This window comes from Saccostrea cucullata, unplaced genomic scaffold (genome assembly GCF_032062105.1).
Source record: "Saccostrea cucullata isolate Sc308-1 unplaced genomic scaffold, CSIRO_AGI_Scuc_v1 ctg4378, whole genome shotgun sequence".
Lineage (NCBI taxonomy): Eukaryota > Metazoa > Mollusca > Bivalvia > Ostreida > Ostreidae > Saccostrea > Saccostrea cuccullata.
In genome coordinates, this window is record NW_026931208.1 from 24,607 (window position 1) to 46,169 (window position 21,563).

General features: G+C 33.2%; 1 protein-coding gene across 3 annotated transcripts; it reads right to left on the reverse strand.

The window, feature by feature from the left end:
* Window positions 1–690: 690 nt before the first annotated feature.
* Window positions 691–21,326, reverse strand: LOC134231789 (mitogen-activated protein kinase kinase kinase kinase 5-like). 3 transcript variants are annotated; one of them, XM_062713752.1, is made up of 18 exons: window positions 21,136–21,326; window positions 19,710–19,763; window positions 18,123–18,162; window positions 17,574–17,843; window positions 17,403–17,423; window positions 15,149–15,202; window positions 13,707–13,791; window positions 13,524–13,603; window positions 11,771–11,831; window positions 11,488–11,593; window positions 11,183–11,345; window positions 10,805–10,905; window positions 9,097–9,179; window positions 8,932–8,997; window positions 8,555–8,647; window positions 8,371–8,441; window positions 8,215–8,270; window positions 691–3,745 (listed from the first exon to the last, which is right to left on the reverse strand). In XM_062713752.1, exons 1-18 carry the CDS (start codon window positions 21,213–21,215, stop codon window positions 3,658–3,660), a joined length of 1,572 nt encoding a protein of 523 aa, XP_062569736.1. In that variant the 5' UTR covers window positions 21,216–21,326; the 3' UTR covers window positions 691–3,657. The 3 variants fall into 3 exon arrangements, with proteins under 3 accessions (XP_062569736.1, XP_062569738.1, XP_062569737.1); XM_062713754.1 differs by lacking the exon at window positions 19,710–19,763 and having other exon boundaries at window positions 1,513–3,745; window positions 21,136–21,325; XM_062713753.1 differs by lacking the exon at window positions 17,403–17,423 and having other exon boundaries at window positions 1,513–3,745; window positions 21,136–21,325.
* Window positions 21,327–21,563: the final 237 nt, after the last annotated feature.

The window sequence follows — 21,563 nt, forward strand, 5'->3', positions numbered from 1 at the left end:
CATTAACTTTAGACAAACGTTTGGCTTTTGTTTTTTGGATACATGATCTTACTGTAAGAACAACTTTAATTTGTACAAAATTTGATTCAACTTTCTTTTGCAGTCATGCACCCCAAATACATTTCTTGAATCATCCACCTGGCAAGTCCTGTCCAAATACGTCTTGTGGTTAATAGAGCTGTTCCCAGAGTACCTTAATACGGGCTGCTAACAGAAACTCTGGACGTAAGCACAGACTCTCCATGGCTGGGTCATTTGTTTCAAAATTATCAGCCAGTACATCAAAAATTATAGTCAAGAACATCTTGATCTTATTATTTGACATTTAAAGCTCTTTAAGTCAGAATTAAGGTTAAAAAGTACTGTGAATATGGTGATCAATACTGTAAACCAATTTTTATTCGCGTGTTAGAAATATCTACCATTTTCGCAACTTACAATGTATGTTGCCTCACAAATAATACCGGGTAATCGCTGTGAATGATTTATTTTGCTTTGTATTTGTAGAGAATGTTTACTTAGTTGTGAAAATTAATTGTCGCAGATTGATTGAATAAAAGATGAAGCAAATAATAGTTGGGTTACGGTACAAGGTACATTGTATCTTTTTGGTTGTGGAACTATGACTGACACTACAATTCAAAAGTCAATGTCAATTCTCTGAAAAATAAGATAAAAATCCACACAGAATGAGACTGGTATTGATTTATTGAGGCTGCAACATTTCTTCCATGTATTATATAGAACCATCAGCCTAAAAACACTCTCCAATAATTGTGGTACATCTTGAGACCGTATATCATTACATCACAAACTTTTATAATAATCAAGGGGTACAAAAGGCCAGCAGGAACATTGTCATGTGGTCAAAATATCACCATGCTGAAAATAATTTGAAGAAAAAAAAATCCCAGTGGAAAGCTCACAGAAGCACCAACATTACAACAATCACAATGACAGAGCTTTACTAGGCTTTTATCTGTCTGTCAGGCTAACTTCAAAATTATTATTGTTTGTAAAATAAATTAATTTTCATTTTCAAAAATATTGTGAATATTTATTATGCTCTTCCTCATCATTAATAGAATAGATTAACATTTAAGTGCAATTCTCTATGATAACTTCAACTTTTCTGGCATGATTGTCACAGATTTTGATGAAACTTTGCTCATTATTATAACTGGAAACATGAACCAACCAAAGTTTGGTTGCTACATGTATTTGTCTCTGCTATCACAGTAACAGATAAAAAAAAAGCCAATGTGTCATGGTAACCATGACAACATATACCAGGTAGTCAGGTACCCTAAATTCAGCATTTTAAATTAAAACTATTTCAAGACTGACGAAATTTTCGACTGTGTAAGCCAAGGCCCTTTATAAAATACTCGGTCATTTTAGAGAATGGCTCTTAAATTGTTAATATTGTACATTAATTGTGAACAACCAACCCTGCAAAGCACTTTGAAATAACCATCTGAAATTATGCAAACAAACTATTTTCTTTAAAAAAAAAATCTATATTGCACCATTTTGTCAACTGTTTAGTATTCATATGAAAGAAAAAAAAAACTTTAATAGAATGAAGCTACCTGAAATTTAGCTCTTTGACAGTACCTTGTAGAACACTTTTCCTTAATTTACCCCATTTGACTTCAGTATTATTTATGTACAAACGCATTAAAAAAATCTATCACATTCAACACACAACAGATCCCTATATTTCCTTGACTTTTAAAAATCATCCTTCTTCATTAAGAACATCTTTGTAGAAGTTCTGTTATCATACTAAACAAAAACAGGACTTTTATCCACATTTCATACTGCTTCATAAGACCACAGTAAAACAAATGTAAGCATCACATATATATAAAACCTGCTAGTCTCCAGGAATGTATGTCATTTCACTGGCCTTAGGGATTAGTAACTATCAGGGTTAATCGGCAAGGCATATGATAAAAATTAATTCTGGTTCATTAAAATAATTCCAAGAGTTAATTGATATAATGCTTATTTTACAGGTATTTACAGTTAGATAAGATGATACACACAATTTAAATGTTTTATAAATAGATTCCATGACAGCATATTTTGCTAGGAATTCTTGTCTTACATTTGGAAAAGCACTTGCACACAGCACATAGAGTTTACCATGCAAATCCATATTGGAAGAATTGTTTAAGGCCACATCAATTTAATTTCTTGTTTGTCGGACATTTGATGAAAAAAGTACGAGCAGGCAAGCGGTTAAATATTAATATTAATACTTTTTTATAGGCAATTTTTTTAGGTGGAGCAAGAATAAAATTGAGCGGACAATTATATTTTTCTGAAGTGCATGTGTGTTCTGATTTGAGGAATACACAGATTTAAAATACGGAAAATAAAGAGGAAATGAAACAGAAAATAGCACAGAATTTCCATGGTGCGGGAAATTTAAATTAATATTATTTGTATAGTTTTGTCTAAATACGAGCGCACGGGTCCGACAAACAAAATATTTTATTGGTGTAGCCTAAAACCTTTTTTTCTATCTACAAGTGAGAACATTTTTTTAAAAAATGCATTACTGCATAATTTTCAAGTGTTTGGGTAATGCCCATTTAAATTGTTCATAATGTGAGTACATTTCAATGTGAGTACTAAAAAAGGTTTTGTATAATAAATTTGGCACCTAAAGTTTTATTTAACAAAACTGACTTGTTTTGCAAAGAGATTACAAATACATGTAACACAATTTTTCTGCCAATATCAAAACATATCTCACAGAACCATAGCATTGATCAAAGCATATGGAACAAAATTTGTATATCTCTCTATTTTTACTCACATATTAGATTCACATCTCTAAGTATCTTACATCAGAGAGAGGAAGAAAAAAATCATATAAATACATGTAACTAGAAAACTGTTATAAGACATGGATTTCAACCTTGAAATTACTATAATTTAACTACTAATACTGTAAAAAGACAATAGTTTTATAAACATGCATGGAATCTTCAGCCTATAGGTAGACTTTCACACACCCAAAACAGTTGCAACTGATGTAAATTTTACATGGACTCAAATTTTTTGAGTATGTTAAACAGTCCAGCAAATAAATCAAATTAAAAATAAGATATGCTGAATGGTTTTACTGATAATTTATTGATGGTTTTTGAGATTTGTTTTTTCAAGTACCGTTAATCTGATTTTTTAGTATTTGTAAGACTTACACACTGTTACAGATAGCATGAAATTTATAAAATCTGAAATAAAATGTGTTGAATACACATATGCTTGGAGAAGGAAAAGATCACAGATTACTCCAACTTCCAAGTGAAAAACTACAGTACACTATGATATGAGAAATGCAGGTTGGAGCATGTATATCGAGTTACATCAATTAGAATTTATGAAATCCACTACTTTTTGGGGATTGCTGTTTAAACAAGGGCTGTGCTGAGGAAATTATGAAAATACATGTACATGTAATATAATCCACCCTGATGGTCAAGTGAGCAAACGGGAACTTGGATGAGTCTGGGTCATGCTGAATTTGATTTTCTTTATGGCCTCAAATGGAATATACAAGTAAGAGACGCAGCATATATCCCGCATAGAAATGAAGCTTCTGATTCAGCCAGTATCATCAACATAGAAGAGTCTTTGAAATCAGAAATTGTTTTCATGGCCAGCCAGAACATAAAGGTTTGATTCTGCACTGGGACTGTCCGTTGGCCTACTTTCAAGGAGAATAACCCTGAAAGAAAAAATAAAACATTGATTAACAAAAAGTGCAATCAAGAGAGTTTGCTTGCATGTGAATTTACCGGCACTAAGTCCAGAATGGGGAGTTGGTTTAATTCAAGTACCTAGTAACAATGTTAAAATTTACATAACTACAATTTGAGAGAATTATATATGTCATAAAATCTCATTTTAGTCTTTTGCTTCAGTAAGCATGGTGTAGATCACTTAAACCACTTTCGCGAGATAAACTTGATAAGAGACAAAATTTTCACGAATTGTGGTTATTGCTCTATATAATCTTAAGGAACCTTTTGGCACACTCTCGGTTACCGAATAAAAAAGTGATTTACAGTATTCACCTGTAGAGGCACAAGTTAAAGAGCAATCTATACCAATTTTATTAGCACATCCTAGTGAGATTTTGTTATAATATATATTTTATTCTGGTCAGATTTTGCTATATTTTTAGCTGTAGATACCCCAATACAATGGTTGACATTGAATATCATATAGCAAAGCTGATCCCCAGCTATATGAATTTAATGTTTATAGTTATAATGAAATACGGATATAGCAAAGTAATTTCATGTTGACTTCGTTATAACCGATTTTTTTGAAGGCCCCAATTTAAATTATTATGGAAATTTTAGTGAGACACAAATTTAGCGATTTGCACTTAAAAATAAACAAATGTAATTTTAGGATTTTAAAAAAATAATCTATTACAAATAAAGCCAAAATTTTTCATTTATATACTGCCAAAATTTAAAACGTATAGGGTAGTTGATTAACAAAGGGAAACCATTTGACATTATTTTACCCCCCCCCCCAATCCATTTGCCCCACCCCCTCTCAGATGAAAATGAAAACTCTTAAACATTATTGCACACCCAAAGGGAGTGTATCTATTGTATTACATGACTGTATAAAAGATGAATTGCAATAAAGAAAGAGGAGTTTAAGGAAAAACAAAGTGTGACAGACAGAGAGATGGACCAGAGTAACATTATTCCTTAACATTGTAAAGAGAACACAGGTAAAAAGCACTTGGAACATTAAAGAGACACAAAGTATGAATCCTAAATGCCCTTGTATTACAGGCCTGACAGTAACTTAAGTAAATGCACCCTTACCTAAGACATGTAATTTGTTTGACCTTGGGTGATAATTTCCCTTGTAGTTCATTGTACTTTTGTCATTTTGAATATACAACTTTGTCAAAAAACTATTTTCCAGCATGTTGTGTGGGAATTTAGCAGACACAGATAAAGCAGATAAGTTTAACTAAAAAAGTGACTGTGTAGGAAAAAAAAAATTCTCATGATACACAAACCTTTGAAAGAAAAATATCGCTGCATAATTGATGCTCAATATTGTAAATAGCTGGTGTTTGTTATATTAGTTCATAGAAAAGAAAAAAAATATACAAATTATTCATTGGTAATTCAATAAATTAGGTGTCATAAATTGTCATAGCAATATATTTGTCAAATCAAACTACATCATCAATAATTGATGCTGCCACCTATAGTACTTTTAAAGCGACCAAAGTATAATTCTAATTTTATTTGTCATCTTGTGTTATCTTGAGACAAATTTCATGATCATATTACCTAATAACTATCAATTATTTGAAATACCCAATCCATCACTGAGATACATGAAAATAAAACAGAAATTGAGGCATATAAATTACATCCAGTTACTTTTTCCTCATCAGGTAAATGACCTAGGAAGTATGCAGATAATGAAAATTTGATGAGACCAGCTGAGAAAACAAACACTCCGAAAACCCTGATAAACAGCTGTTCCTACGATTGTCATAGCAACAATGTCAACACTCTTGATCTGAATAGGACAGCTTGGCCAACATCAAACTGGGAACAAGAGACTTCTCCCCAGGGATATTTCTTGATAAGCAAATACCAGGAGGTTCTTCTTTCAGGTCCATGACGCTGTAATTAGGAGTTAGGGCCCTCCCAGGAGAGGGGAAACTGTGCTCCGATTACCCAATCTAATGCCACCACAATGTCTGGCACGCAGATCTAATACCCACCCAATCAGAAATATAACTCCATTATAAAAAATAACTCTCCGTCAGCTGTTGTGGTTTCCATAGGTTACATCAAAACGATGACAAAGCTGAATTATAAGGCCATATTCTTTTTTTAAATAAAATAGTAATCAGGGGGGTAATGATGCAAATAAAAAAAAATCTGATTTGTTTTTGATAATGATTAGTGAGTATTGATCAATTGACACTAGAGGAGTCCTACTTCAGGATGCTTGGGCTAAGATCAGTTAGGGGTGACATGCATTCTTGTTGTTAAAGCACTGTTTCTCCCATACCCAGCAACATAACAATGTAATCAACAGTATTTTATGGCTTACTTGCATCAGACTTGTGTGATAGACTCAGCAATGACTAAGCAAAAATAATCCATTTATCACCTGAACATTGCAGTTATGTATTTAAAACAAGATCAGTCTATGATCAGGAGAATGGGAAGTGTTTTTTTTTCTGAATTTTTATTAGATAAAAACTAAAAAACATAGCATTTTGTTAAGCTCTGTGTCACGCTTTTACAGCAAATATTCTGGAAAATGTGTGCTTCCTATATTACTTAACAATAAAACTTAAAGAGTTCTATTCTCTTATACAAACACTTAGTGGTTTATCAGACTTTACCATTTTGTCATGTATATATACATTTTCATGTATATATACATTTAGGAAAGATATTAGGGAAATATTGCTTCTAGAAACTACAGTTACAAATATGGACTCCACAGAATGTCCTGACCTCTCTACCTTGATCTTCAGACACTGTCATTAATTTATTTTAAACAAGACATTCGTAAAACATTTATGCCCCCCTCCCCAAAATAGTAGAATTTTTCTAAGTCCAAGGGGCATAACTCTGTCCCAAATTGATGGATTGCACCCAAAACAGAACTTGACCTAGATATTCATTAATAAATCTGTATACCAAATTTCATTTCATTATATGCAATGGTTGTGAAGAAAATGAACAGAAACATGGTGGACCGAAAGACAGCAGAAAGTAATACGCAAAGGGGGGCATTAAAATATACAAAATTATAGACTGGGTCAGTAACTTTATAGAATTTTCCAGGCAGACATAGACACAACCACCAAAGAATAACTATAATGTAAGTTCTTTATGTATAATTCACTTGAAGTAAAAATGAGTTCGTCATAGACAGTTTCTTTGTAGGCTTGGAAAACCAGCTCTTACAATCTCTTGGGACTTCCATGGGAAAAAAAGTGCTCCTTTATTAACCAACCTGTTTTTGTACTCATATGAAGCATACTTTTTTGTACTAATTTTGACTATACAGATTACCCTGGTGTGACCCATTAACAAAGGATTCTTATTTCTCTTCCCAATATCTGACCAACCTCTGGTGTGTTCAAACGTCCATATTTTTGCCCTACTCATGATTTTATTGTTTATAGGATTTATGAAACAAATCATTGCTATCACTAATTTCTTTCAAATATAGACTAAAATAATCTGAGTATTATATCCTGATGATTAGACATACAATAGACACACATGTATCAGTAAGTTATATTCATAACCCAAATGTTAAACTTCTCTGATCAAAGTTTGTCAATGGTAGCCCTCTGCAGGTGTCATAACAATTTTTCTCAAAATAAATATGATGCAAAATAATTCCTGATTTCCTCTCCAAATTCAAATATTTCTGCACTTGACAGGAACTGAATTTTTCATAAGGTGTAAAGGTACAAGTAAACTTTCTGACTTAACCAATCTCCAATGAAAAGATTTGTATCAATGATTGAACTTTGTACAAAAACCATACAAGTTTTGATCATTTGTATACAAGGCATACAGAGTTATCACTCTTTAGCATGAAAAAAAAGGAAATTTCAGGACAGTCAACATGACAAAGTATAAACAGCTGACAAGTGATTTACTTGATTTTACTGGGAAAAAAATGATGAGGAAACCATCATATTTTTTTTTTAATGAAATCAAGCACTGTACATAGATAAAACCCACAGTCTTCACATTCTTCTGATTCGAATTCAAATCGAAATTGTACTTCACTACATAGTGAGAGAATTCTGCTTATTGGAACTTTTAATTCCGTACCATACCTGGCTAGTTCAATATGTAGCGGCATTGAGTTGTTTTCGGCCAAAAAAATGTAGCGGTAATGAGTTGTAATTTTTGGCGATGTAGCGGTAATGTTGACCTCCCAGTAGGTGTGATTGATTTGAAATATGACATCAATAGAATATTGACCCCCCTCCCCTAAATCACTCCCTGAAAGTGATATAATCAATTGTAAGGCATCTAGGTATACATTCATATATTAATTTTCAAGACTTTTCTGCCTACTCTCCAGTCACTTCATACAAATAAATGTATTCTGTCAAAATATTTCATATTTTACATGTACTATTATTATCATAAATAAACTTGCCTGTCTGAGCCCAGTAACCGGAAATTTCGGGTTCTATCACATATTTCTTGCGTAACCTTTAAAATGAAAACATTAATTTTATCTTATGTAAAATTGAAATAGTTTTTTTTTTAAATGAAGTTAGAGATTTATTTAAAAAAGAGGCACAAAACTTACTTCATTGGCTTTAAAGCTTCGACCCTGCATTCCATGTTTATGAAATGCTAAAACACTATCCTGTAAACACACTGCAAGGCAAAAAAACCCCAACGTATTATGGATTTAAGTTGAATTTAATTGATGTAAAAATGAAAAATTTAAAGTATGTGAATATTACAGGTTTATGAAAGTTCCAGCTTACCTAAAGATTCCACCTTGAAGTCAAAGTGGAGTTCTGAGGACTGCTTTTTACTTGATTTTAATTTCCCCTTAATATTCACTACCTTCACATACTCTGAAATTAAATCAGGCAATTTTTTTCTTTTTAATTATGAAATGCAATTATTTTCTTTTGGAAAGGTGTAGACATTTGTTTGAAAAATTCAAAATTCCTATCAGTGAAACCTGTTTAAAGCAATTAAATCTCAATAAAATCATCCTCATGCTTCAGAAGAAGTCAAAAGAAGGTCAAAGCTTTATGCACAAACCTTGGCACAAAATATTAAAAAAACAAACTGCAGTAAGGCACCAGTGACCAAGATGGGATAACAAGGGAATGAACTTGGTATATATACTCACTATCATAACAGACTAGAATGGTCTCTTTCTCCAGTTGTGTAACATTCACCACTGGAAGCAGTTCCTCTGAAAAAAAAGAATATGTGTTATTCAGTGCAACGGAATAATTGTGAACAACTTCTGAATGCAGAATAAATTACCAAAATAGAAAACATATTGGCTTACCATTGTCATTTTGCTCAGTAAACCATAATGAGCTGGAATTGAGGTTCATAATGTCAAACTTTAATTGGTTGATTTCTGTTGAGCTGAAAAATACAAGACATACTGGCATGCTATACTTTACGTATTTCTAACTTCATGTTCAAATGGGATGAAATACTTGTCAACGATTTTCTTCATTTTTTTTTTTAAATTTAACAAAAGGCCCATGGGCCTTAGAGGGTCACTTGAGTATCCTTTAAAAGTAGGGCTGGGACAATACAACTTTTTCTATTATTGATACGTATCATGATATTTGAGCCACGATATGATATGTATCACGATATGTTTAATTGCTTATAAATTCTTTTTTAGCATTGAAATAAACAAATTATTTCTTTGCAAATAAGAAAAATTTATTCAAAATAGTTGTTTATATGTTTGTAAAACAAAATATATTTTACTCAAGTAATGTTAATTATTATTTACTTCATATCTATATGTATATTTAGCTTATTTTTTTATATATTAAACCCCAAATGTTGAATAAACAAAGAAAACAGATGTCATATTTTTGGGGCGATATTTTGATATTTCTACATAGGTATCGATATGTGTATCGTCCTCTCAGATATCTCGATATCTCGTCCCAGCCCTATTTAAAAGAAGAGGAATAGGATGAACAGAGATCAACAAAATAGTTCGTCTGGTAATAAACAGCAGTATAATTCTTTTATTTGATTTACCTATCAGTTACATTATTTACAGTGACTAATCATACTAAGTGAATCACAAAGAAGAAAACCATCTTAGAGTTCAGATTTCAACACATGATAGTGATAAAATCCTGCCCTAACTCTCCTAACTCAAGAAACTGTGAACCTGGGGTAACAAAATTCATAAATTTTAAATAGACATCCTTGCTCAAAATAACCATGCACTTAGTTTGCCTGGAAAATATTCAAAAGCAGAGGAGATTTTCAAAGGATTAATGCAATTTCACACTATGACAAATCAAATAAAAACCCCTAACTCTAGAACCCCTGAGCCAGGGGCTATGAATTTCATAATTATGGATGTACTCATACCGATCATAACCATGCTTATAGTTTATCATCTGAATCACTAGCTTCCAAATCAATCTGTCTTTATGAAAAAGATTTTTTTCCAAAATATTTCACAATATAAAACTTTGATTGCCTATTGTGGTCCCATCCTACTCCCAAGGGTCATGATTTGAAAAAGAAAACAGGTGCAGATCCAGAAATTTTTTCTAGGGGGGGTCCACCCCAGTCAAAAAAAAAAAATCCAATCACAGAAATTTCTTGACAAGCAAAAAAAAAAAAAAAAAAAAAAACCTAAACTCGCCCAAACGTCAAAAACCTATCTCGTAGGGGGGGGGGGGGGTAGTGGTGACTTCTAATGCCTTCAAATCTTTCACTTTTCATACCCATTTCACATATTCGCGTTTACCAGAGGGGGGTCAGCGTTTTCCAGGGGGGGTCCATGGTAACTTTTTTCTTGTTTTACTATATACATTTTTTAACCTGGTAAATTCCAGGGGGGGGTCCTGACCCCCCCAACCCCCCCTCTAGATCCGCGCATGGAAAACTTCATTACCTAAAATAATAATTATAATATATTATCCTACTGGTAACTAATTATGGCTCTGCTTTCTTGATGAGTTTTAAAGATCTGTCTGAACACTGTTTATTTGATTTCTCAATCTTACCTTTGTCGGACCCCCATACAGACCATGGGGTACTCTAATTCAGGGGAAATAAACATCTCAAACACAGAGGGCTGAGGTGGCATACTGTCCAAGTCAAATGTCTGCAAATAAATCCACAACCTTCATTCTATAATGTTACATGATTGTTTTGCATACATGTTCGTATCATGCACTTCATTCTATCTTTCAAAATTTGCTTTGGACATATTCTTCAGATAACTATATAAAACTACATATAACTATATAGATAACTATATATAACTATCTTCCTTAGAGCAAATATTAAGAACTATTTTCTTCCAGCTGGTATAGAGCTAGGACAGTGTGAAATCTTGGAGACACACAATGATACATGACTAAGTGATGGCAGTGACTGACCTTGAGAAGCATGAACTTGTTGAGAGGGTCGTACCACTGCATGAGGATAATGCCGTGCTGTAGGGCACCACACAGGTAGCGGTATCCATTGTAAGGGTTCCTCCCTACACAGCAGCGAGTGCAGCCTTTTGTGTCAGGAACTTTTGTAGTGTGGTTAAACTTCCTACAAAACATGGTTACAGACATTTACAACTGTACTAAAATGTGTCAATATCAATGTAAATCACGATGTGCTACTTTCTGCTTTTAAAATACTTATTTCTTTCATTTTTTTTTTCAGTACAGCCCAGATATATTGAAGAGACCTTGGAATTAATTTCTCTGGAATCTTGTTCATGGGGAGAGACAGTCTATTGGCTTGCTTGCCGTGAAGCATTTTCAGGTCGTGTCTAAACAGACAAGTTGTTTTCCCTATAGAAGAAAACAGACAGTTTAACAATCAAACTATATCTTGTTCTACATACTACAAATAGATATTTTATCTGTTTTATTAAAACATGTGTGATTAATTGAACTCAATACCTCTCCCACTTTCAGAAATAACACTTTAAAATGGAAGTAATAAATTAAAATTTTGTTTCTACTGACCTGATAGAGTCATGAGAACATCTTTTATCACATAAACCCACATACACCTCCTTGCATGAAGCTATGAAGAAAAAACAGTACAAAAATGCTTTTCAATATATTTATGTTCATGTATTTTAAAGGGGCTGTAAAACTAACACTAATCAATAAGTGTATATATATCTTTTCCTATAAATCAATTTCAAAACTAACTTAAGTGCACAATTTTGGATTTAACAAGAGGCCCAGGGGCCACAGCTCTCACCTGAGCACACAGGCTAGGAAAAAGCAAATATCAGATCAGAAATGAAAGTTTACCGAGTTTGGAGGGGGGTTAAATCTTAACTCCCCAGGGGGTCATGATTTGAATAAACTAGAATCTACACTACCTGAGGAGATTTCATATAATTATCACTAATTATGGTTTTGAAGTACTTGAGAAGGAGATTTTAAAGATTTCCCTATATATTCTTATGAAAAACTTTGATCGACCATTTTGGCCCCTACTTTCCCCGGGGGTCTGGGTCATGATTTGAACAAACTTGAATCGACACTACCTGAGATGATTCCACATTAGTTTTATATTTCCTGTCCTAATGCTTCTTGAGAAGAAGATTTTTCAAGATTTTTCCTATATATTCCTATGTAAAACTTTGATCGGCCATTTTGGCCCCACCCTAACCCCGGGGGTCATGATATGAACAAACATGAATCTACACGACCTAAAGATGATTCCACTTGAGTTTCATCTTTCCTGGCACAGCGGTCCTTGAGAAGAAGATTTTTGAAGATTTTTCCTATATATTCCTATGTAAAACTTTGATCAGCCATTTTGGCCCCACCTTACCCCCGGGGGTCATGATTTGAACAAACATGAATCTACACTACCTGAGGATGATTTCACATGAGTTTTATCTTTCCTGTCTTAATGGTTCTTGAGAAGAAGATTTTTAAAGATTTTTCCTATATATTCCTATGCAAAAATTTGATTGGCCATTTTGGCCCCACCCTAACCCCGGGGGTCATGATTTGAATAAACATGAATCTACACTACCTGAGGATGATTCCACATGAGTTTCATCTTTCCTGGCCCAGTGGTTCTTGAGAAGAAGATTTTTAAAGATTTTTCCTAGTATATATTCCCATGTAAAACTTTGATCGGCCATTTTGGCCCCACCCTACCCCCGGGGGTCATGATTTGAACAAACTTGAATCTACACGACCTGAGGATGATTCCACATGAGTTTCATCTTTCCTGGCCCAGTGGTTCTTGAGAAGAAGATTTTTCCTATATATTCCTATGTAAAACTTTGATCGCCATTTTGGCCCCACCCTACCCTCGGGGGTCATGATTTAAACAAACTTGAATCTACACTACCTGAGGATGATTCCACATGAGTTTCATCTTTCCTGGCCCAGTGGTTCTTGAGAAGAAGATTTTTTAAAAATGTCATTAATTTTTCTCTAATTCATAATTATCTCCCCTTGGAAAAGGGCGTGGCCCTTCATTTGAACAAACCTGAATCCCCTTCACCCAAGGATACTTTGTAGAAAGTTTGGTTGAAATTGGCCCCGTGGTTCTTGAGAAGAAGATGAAAATGTGAAAGTTTACGACAACGCCGACAACGACAACGACAGACAACGGCCTTTGGCTCAGGTGAGCTAAAAAAAATCTTACTCAGCTGAGATTAACCCTGTCATCCTTTGTTTTTCACTTTTCATTCAAACATGGCTTTGATGGACTTATATTGTAACACCAGTAAAAGCTACTCACCAGTTCCAGACTGGATTCATGTATCTCATTGAGGTTCAGAGTATATAACCCCTCATTGGCACCAATTAGTATATGCTGATCTGGAGACAGATAAGGTATAATAGTTAGTGGGATAGAGTAACATTTCTTTACTGCAGTAGATAAACATACGTATGCATATTAAGGCTGATGAATCTATGTTACCTCTCGTGTCTGGATGTACCCAGCTAGCAGTACAGTTGATTTGTAATGGACAGCCATTGAACACTTTAGAGAAGCAAGCTCCCATCTATATAGGGAAAAGACAAATTCTTTAATTCTTATTTCCTTACCTAGTAGATAACTAGGAAACTGACCAGTCAGCAAGGGCCCCGCCATGGGGTAGAATTAAAAGGGTGCAGCTTACGGAATGATTAAAAAATGTACGAAGAATAAGCAACAGCAACTGTATTCTTAAAATTTCAAGATAATTAATTCCTGAATATTCAAAAACCTGAAAATAATATCCTTGTATTTACATTAGGCAGTAAAGAACAATTTAACATTGAATGTATTAAACAATTATGAAGCTTGTGTTATAGAATGCCAGCCTTCAATGAATGCAAATATCATGAAGGCTTGACCTTAACTTCAAACAAACAGCAGTTGCAGACAAAGGTTTTCATTAATCTTAAAGATAAAGAAAAGCCTACTAAATTTTCTGCAGCAGGCTAGATAATTGATCCCAAAGGATTAATTGTACCTCTCTCATCATTTTCTTCTAGAGTTACAGTAAGAACTTTTTCAGTATTAATGATAGAATGGGGTTTTTATAAAACTACCTTAAAAATTAATTAACATAAAGTGAAAAAAGTAATTCAAAAAATCTTCTTTAATCTATTTCTTGTTTTTAGAATTCAATGAAATAACTATTAAACAAAAATAAATTACACGTATAAAAATTTATATCTTAATCCACATTTCACAGTGTTCATAGCATTCCATATTGACTTAACTTCAAAACAAACTTCATTTGCAGACAGAGGTGGTAATTCATCTCAATGTGACAGATAAAGATAATGCTCTGGATTTTCTTCAGGAGGAAACCTAATTAACCCCAAGGGACTCATAGCCAGCATTCATTTTACAATGGGAACATCTTCAGCAGTAATCTCTCTTTGCTAATGCATTCTAAAGTTAAGGAATCTACCCCACCACCCCAGCTCCAAACCAGGGGACATAGAGAACCAAATTTAGCATCAAAATATGTATTTCTGCCTACTGAACTACCATACCAAATTTGAATTTGATTGGGCAACCATATAAAAAAGTTGCCCATTCATTCTTATGCATATTTAAGGAATCTACCCCACCACCCCAGCTCCAAACCAGAAGACATTGAGAACCAAACTTAGCATCAAAATATGTATTTCTGCCTACTGAACTACCATACCAAATTTGAACTCGATTGGGCAACCATAAAAAAAGTTATTAGAAAAAAACAGAAAATTTGTGGACGGAAGAGAGACAGACGGACAGACGGACAGACAGAGTGATTACTATAGGGCACCCGCAAATCCTTGCGGGGCCCTAATGATGCTTAAGCAATTAGAGTTTCCTGATTGGCAGGCTGTTTTGGTTTTAATTTATCTCTGTAGAAAACTTACATGAACTTTAGGGGTGGGTGGGAGTCCGTTACTAACTGGCCTGTCTGGTTTATTCTGAAACACAATTTTTTTTTTCAAAATCTAAATTACAGAATTAAAGAAATAACATACATGAATAAGCTTACTGAAAACTGAAATTATGATTTAGCTAATTTAACAGAAAAAAGTAATGAAATTAGTAAACAATGAAAATATTTAGATTTATACTTCACATTTCATGATATACTGAAGCAAATGACCAAATGAGCAGAATATACTATCAACACTATAATATTTATGTCAACAAAAAAAAACCAGAAGTCTCTGTCGAGACTGAAGCTCTACTGGTTTGTACTTATAACAAATGAAGACAAAAGTAGCAGTTGGGACTTAAAACTTTACAACAGCAATAAATAAAATAATGATGCTTGATTGAGCTCTTTTTGTGGCAAGATACTGCAATAAGACTACAGCTGTAGGAGTAGCTATTAATAAACTTTTAGAGTATTTAAGTTTTAGTAACCATGGCAACATCATTCCTAGAAATCAAAAATCAATAAAAAGAATTGTGTATCTTAGTGTAGTCTACTCGTGTGCCAAGTTAAATTGAAATCAGACCAAAACTGTAGGAGGAGTAGCATTTTGAAAGCATTTCAGAAAAATTTCTATTTTTAGAAACAAAGGCAACACCGTTCATCGAAATCAAAAATCAATACACAGAATTATGTATCTTAGTGTAGTCTACTTGTGTGCCAAGTTATAATGAAATCAGACCAAAACTGTAGAAGGAGTAGCATATTGAAAGTATTTCACAGAAATGTCTATTTTTAGTAACTACGGCAACACCGTTCATTGAAATCTAAAATGGATATATAGAATTATGTATCTTAGGTAGTCTACTTGTGTGCCAAGTTATATTGAAATCAGACCAAAACTGTAGGAGGAGTAGCATTTTGAAAGCATTTCAGAGAAATTTCTATTTTTAGAAACAAAGGCAACACCGTTCATCGAAATCAAAAATCGATACACAGAATTATGTATCTTAGTGTAGTCTACTTGTGTGCTAAGTTATATTGAAATCAGACCAAAACTGTAGGAGGAGTAGCATTTTGAAAGTATTACACAGAAATTTCTATTTTTAGTAACCACGGCAACACCGTTCATCGAAATCAAAAACCGATATACAGACTTATGTATCTTAGTGTAGTCTACTTGTGTGCCCAGTTATAATGAAATCAGACCAAAACTGTAGGAGGAGTAGCATTTTGAAAGTATTATACAGAAATTTCTATTTTTAGTAACCACGGCAACACCGTTCATCGAAATAAAAAATCGATACACAGAATTATGTATCTTAGTGTAGTCTACTTGTGTGCCAAGTTATATTGAAATCAGACCAAAACTGTAGGAGGAGTAGCATTTTGAAAAATTGTTTACAGACAGACAGACGGACAGACGGACGGACGCCGGACGCATTATTATCGCATAAGCTCTTCTGGTCTCTGACCAGTAGAGCTAAAAAGAAGACAAAATGCAACAAATACATAGAATTTCTATCTATGGTCGTTTGTCAATTCCTTGCAAATCATCATGACAAGGTTTTCATTTTTCAATTTATTTTTAAACTGACAAACTTAAAATACAGACTCACATTTTAAGCCCATGCTGAGGTTTTTTTTATTGAGTCAGAACCTACTGTTATCTAATTATGTCTTTACTGATTTTAATATCTTAAAACCTACCTAACTGAGACTTTTGAATAAAAACCATTTATAGAGGAGCTCATCAAAGATTCAGAACTTGAAATTTTAATTTAAGTGAGTCATAGTATTACACTGTAATTGTACACTTTTTTTAAGTCGGAATCCTAATGATACAGGATGTTGGATTTTAAATTCAGCAACTACAGTGGAAGAGAAAACAAGCACAGTTCTACTAGACATTTCTACCCTGCTGAGCGTCCTTGACTGAAGCACTTAAATTAAAGCAAAAACCACATCCAAAACAACTGGATAACCATCAGGAAAAATAGTATAACATTAAAACTCCCAAGACAAAAGTGATAAAATGTACATTGATAAAAATCATCGGCAATACTGAACAGATAATTTCAATTACATTGCCCCATGCAAGTATTAATAAACAGATATTCTAAATGCAAGGAGCAACTATATAAATGTTATTTTTAAACACTGTATGCTCTATAAGACAATCATTTCCTACCTAAAAAGCAATAACATTTAAAAAGAAAAAGGAAAATCCCATGTCAACTTACCAGATCATAACTTAGAAGATTCTAAAATTTTGTTACAAAAGAATAACTAACATCCATGCAAGACACGTCTTCAATCTACAATCAGTTTTCTCACTGACACTTCTTGTAGTACAATTCTTTTAACCTCTAACACAATAAACTGATCTCTAACATGCTTGAGGCACTACGTACCATACTGGTCCTGTCTTTTCTGCGAGGTACCATAGGTTCCTCTGTTACATTGCTGCCCCCTCCACTCCCGAGGTCCAGCACTCCATTCTGACGCCGGCTGAGTTTGGGGGGTAGTTCTGGTGGCTTGTCTTCTGATGTCTGGGGGGGTCGAGATCCGGGAACCAGGGTAAGTTCTCGATCTAAAATGGCATCTAAGTCCGGCCCATTGTCTTCAAATCGGGGGCTACCATTGTCCTCAGGTCTTGCGTCTTTCGGCAGCTCGGGTAATGGCTGAAAATATTTAAACATATCAATAATATCTAACTGGTTTGATACATTGATTTTTATCTATTGAAATAATTGTATCAATGAGAAATAACAAAAATCCATTTTTCTATTAAATGAAAAAAATTCACAGTCTGCCAATCTTGGCTGAAAAAAAACTCCTTTGAAATACACCTAAAAACTATCTCTAAAAGATGGGCCTCTTTAAAATGCTTTGTTTTTAAAATATCCTGCATTATCTACATAATTATAAAGATGTAAACAATAAACTTCTGTAGAACAAACCTTTGGCAATCTTGGAGGTGGCTTAATTTGTAGAGTTGATCTGCAAGTACACACAAAACTCAAATGACATAGAGATAAACAAAGTCTGTTAATGAGCTCTCCTTCACATCATAATAACCTCTAAATGTTGGATACATTTATGGAAATGTGTATATCCATCTTTGAAATAATACCTTTTAATTCAATGATTCTCTTGAAAACACTATAGCTATATATTTTCATCCTGCATGCTTTAAAGTCACTTAATTGATATAAGTGCATACATATAGTTAATACATGTATACATCAATATTGTAAGCATTTAACATTAACTATAAATTAAATTAACAAGTGCTGAAAGAAACACAGTGCATTAGTACCAAAACAAGGTTAAAAAAAATTCTCTGAAATGTGTAAGAAATACATGTCTATGAAAAATTCTGGTTTTCAAATAGCACCCCTCCCCCTTTAAATTTATAACACTGCAAAACAAACTAAGTATAATACAGCGGGGTGCTTACATGTATATAGAAATCAGCCAATAGACACCTAGTGTGATGTCTTGCTTTTAAAATATATATAACTATAGGTATGCAATGTATATATAATTTTAAAAAGCTAGGAAGAACTTAAATATTTCAGAGGAAACATACAGAAGTTCCCTATATGTTCATACTTCATTTACTATGAAGCAAGGATATAAAACCCCCCACAACTCAGGTAATTCTGTGATATTGACAAGAACTTCCTCATATTCTAAACTTTTCCATTTATCAAAGACAAGTCAGGAAATTGCCCATCATTTTATCAAGACCAATCACATGCTTTGTATATGCCTATCCAATAGTTAACTACAATACACATAATGTTCATTGATATGCATCTTCTTTATCTATCTTTAAAGGTACAAAATAGCCCAAGGACAACAAAGCTCACCTGCTGTATTTCAGTTTTTCTTCCAATCCAATGTAAAATTTTGATTAAATATAATTCTATATGCCAGCTTCAATGAGTCAGATGATGGCATTTTTATAAATTTGAATTTTTACTCTCTAAGGAAGCTTTCACTACAATTTTGATTTTCTTGGTCGGAGTTGGTCCAGTGGTTCTTGCTCTTCAATTTTCTCCCCTTTTTTTGAATAATATCCCTTTAAAAATGGCAAGACTCTGCTTCTGTTAAACACATATTTGAATTTTCTTCATTTAAAAGATCCTTTGTGGCAAGTTTTCCTGAAAATGGCTCAAAGGTTGTGGAAAAGAAAGTAACATTTTAAACGTTTACTGATAAGATAAACACACAGACAGATGGACAACATACACTCTCTGATCAGATAATCTCACTTAAGCCTTTGACTTGAATGAGGTAAAACATTCAATGATATATGGACCATGTAAATAAATAACATGCAAGAGATAATGGAAAATGTTAGATAAACTAACCAGTTTCTACAAATTGTAAAAGAAAATACAAATAGCTCTTAACACCTTTTTCCTAATCATTCAAGAACTGCATAAGGATTAGGTAACAAGAAGACTATGTGAGTAACATTCCTTCTAATTGGTTGGAAGAGATAGGGAGATTTGTAACAACAGTTTTCATTGGCTTACTGTTCTGACAATGGGATATCCTCCGCTAGGGCTGATGTTTGGCTCTCATGACCCCTGAATAATTTTTATCAAGTAAAATACAACTCTTACAATATAACATTTCGATCAAAAAATATAACACTGAACATTATATACATTAAAGTCTAAGTTAATGGTATAAAAAAAATGTTTGTTTTCAACTTTGTATTCAAACATTTTTATAAATAGCCATATATATACTAAATTACTTCAACAATAAATTATACATGTAAGCTATCATGGAAAATCTATATTCTGTACACAAACTCCATCAAGTTGGCCTATCCCATCATGCACCACTCAGGAAATTTCCTTCCCTTTTATATCAAAAAACATGCTAAAACTTTTGAGAGGCATAAAAATCTCTGTGTTTCAATCCTGAGGTCCTGGATAAAAAAAAATAACAGGGAGGGGGGGATTTGGCATTCCTCCTGTTGTGCAAATGTACTAAGAAACTGTGCATCTCTCTTAACCAAAACAAACTTGCTTTTAGTGAAAACAAAAGCCTGAAAACTTAGCTCAAGTTATGGCACAATGGATAATAAAACAATGACTTGCACTTAAAGAATTTGTATCATATACCCTTCATGATCTTTAGCTACATTGCATATTCATTTAAACAATGGACTACAATTTGTTAAAATATACAAAGAGTCATATATGAAATATAAATTCATTCCATATATATACTTGAGACTCAAAATCAACAGTTTTATTACTGCAAAGATTTGCATTATGTTTAATCAAACTAGGAGATAATGCATTAATATTGCTTCTTGTATGAACAATATATAAACGTAAAATGAGAAGAACATAGAATGAAATTGGGTAACATGTATAAAGCTTCAAAGCAGTGGTGCATAGGCTCTGTGTGTCCATATAATTATATACATATACTGTCTTCTGATTAGGAAATGGAGAAAAACCTTTCATATATTGATAAAGCTCTGATTATATGATTGATATAAGTAAAATGATGTCCCATTCCCAAATTACATACTACAGAACTTGCACTTAATCTATTTCCTTTACAGAAATGTTCTACACGAGAAAAATACCAGCAAATCCTGTTGTCTAAGATTCATGCCAATAATTTATGAGAAAAAAATTACATGGATAAATTCTGAATACTAAATCTATAAAGAATACCATACATACAACAATAAAATTATTGTTATGAAGACATTACACATTAATACTAAATGATCTCTGTTTAATCTTATATTTCTTCCACCATTTTTTCATGGGCTTTCCATGATGTTAATTTCTTTGTTGTAAACTCTAAATAAAACTAGTGACATTTTCCCCTCCCAGCTGCTTGCTGTATCTCTCGAGGTTAGAATAAATTGCATGAAATGATAAAACACAAGGATACAAACATATACAAACTAGATCAGGCAAGGTTTACCTCTGAATGAGTTCCTCATTCACTGAGTCCAACAGGCTCCTAAATAAATACAGAGCCAAGCTCATCAACAGTTGTCTCATATCTTACCATCATTATCACAGGACGGGCAAATTAATACATTGAATTTAAGTCAAGTTATTGATTCTCTTACATGTACATAGATATTACTGGTTAACACAAAGGGAGACAGACATATTGCAGTCGGATGTCATGCATGCATATCTGAATGCAGATTCACTGCCTTCTTCAATCTTTCATACTTCTGAGAAATAAAATCATACTATTTTTCTTAATATCTAAAAGTTTATAAAATTCTCCTGAGCATGAAATTCTGTCAAAATAAACTGGGGCTTTAAATATGCAGAATATATGTACATGTATATACAAAATACAGCCTAATTTTGATATAAAAAACACTGATATCTCAA

What these genes read in the sequence shown, in the direction of transcription:
- LOC134231789 (XM_062713752.1), bottom strand. Translation starts at nt 21,215, where the DNA reads ATGAGACAACTGTTGATGAGCTTGGCTCTGTATTTATTTAGGAGCCTG. An exon ending in ATCTTCTAAGTTATGATCTG is followed by an intron (nt 15,203 to 17,402) that starts GTAAGTTGACAT and finishes ATTGTGTTTCAG; the next exon opens with AATAAACCAGACAGGCCAGT. An exon ending in GGTACATCCAGACACGAGAG is followed by an intron (nt 13,604 to 13,706) that starts GTAACATAGATT and finishes ATCTGTCTCCAG; the next exon opens with ATCAGCATATACTAATTGGT.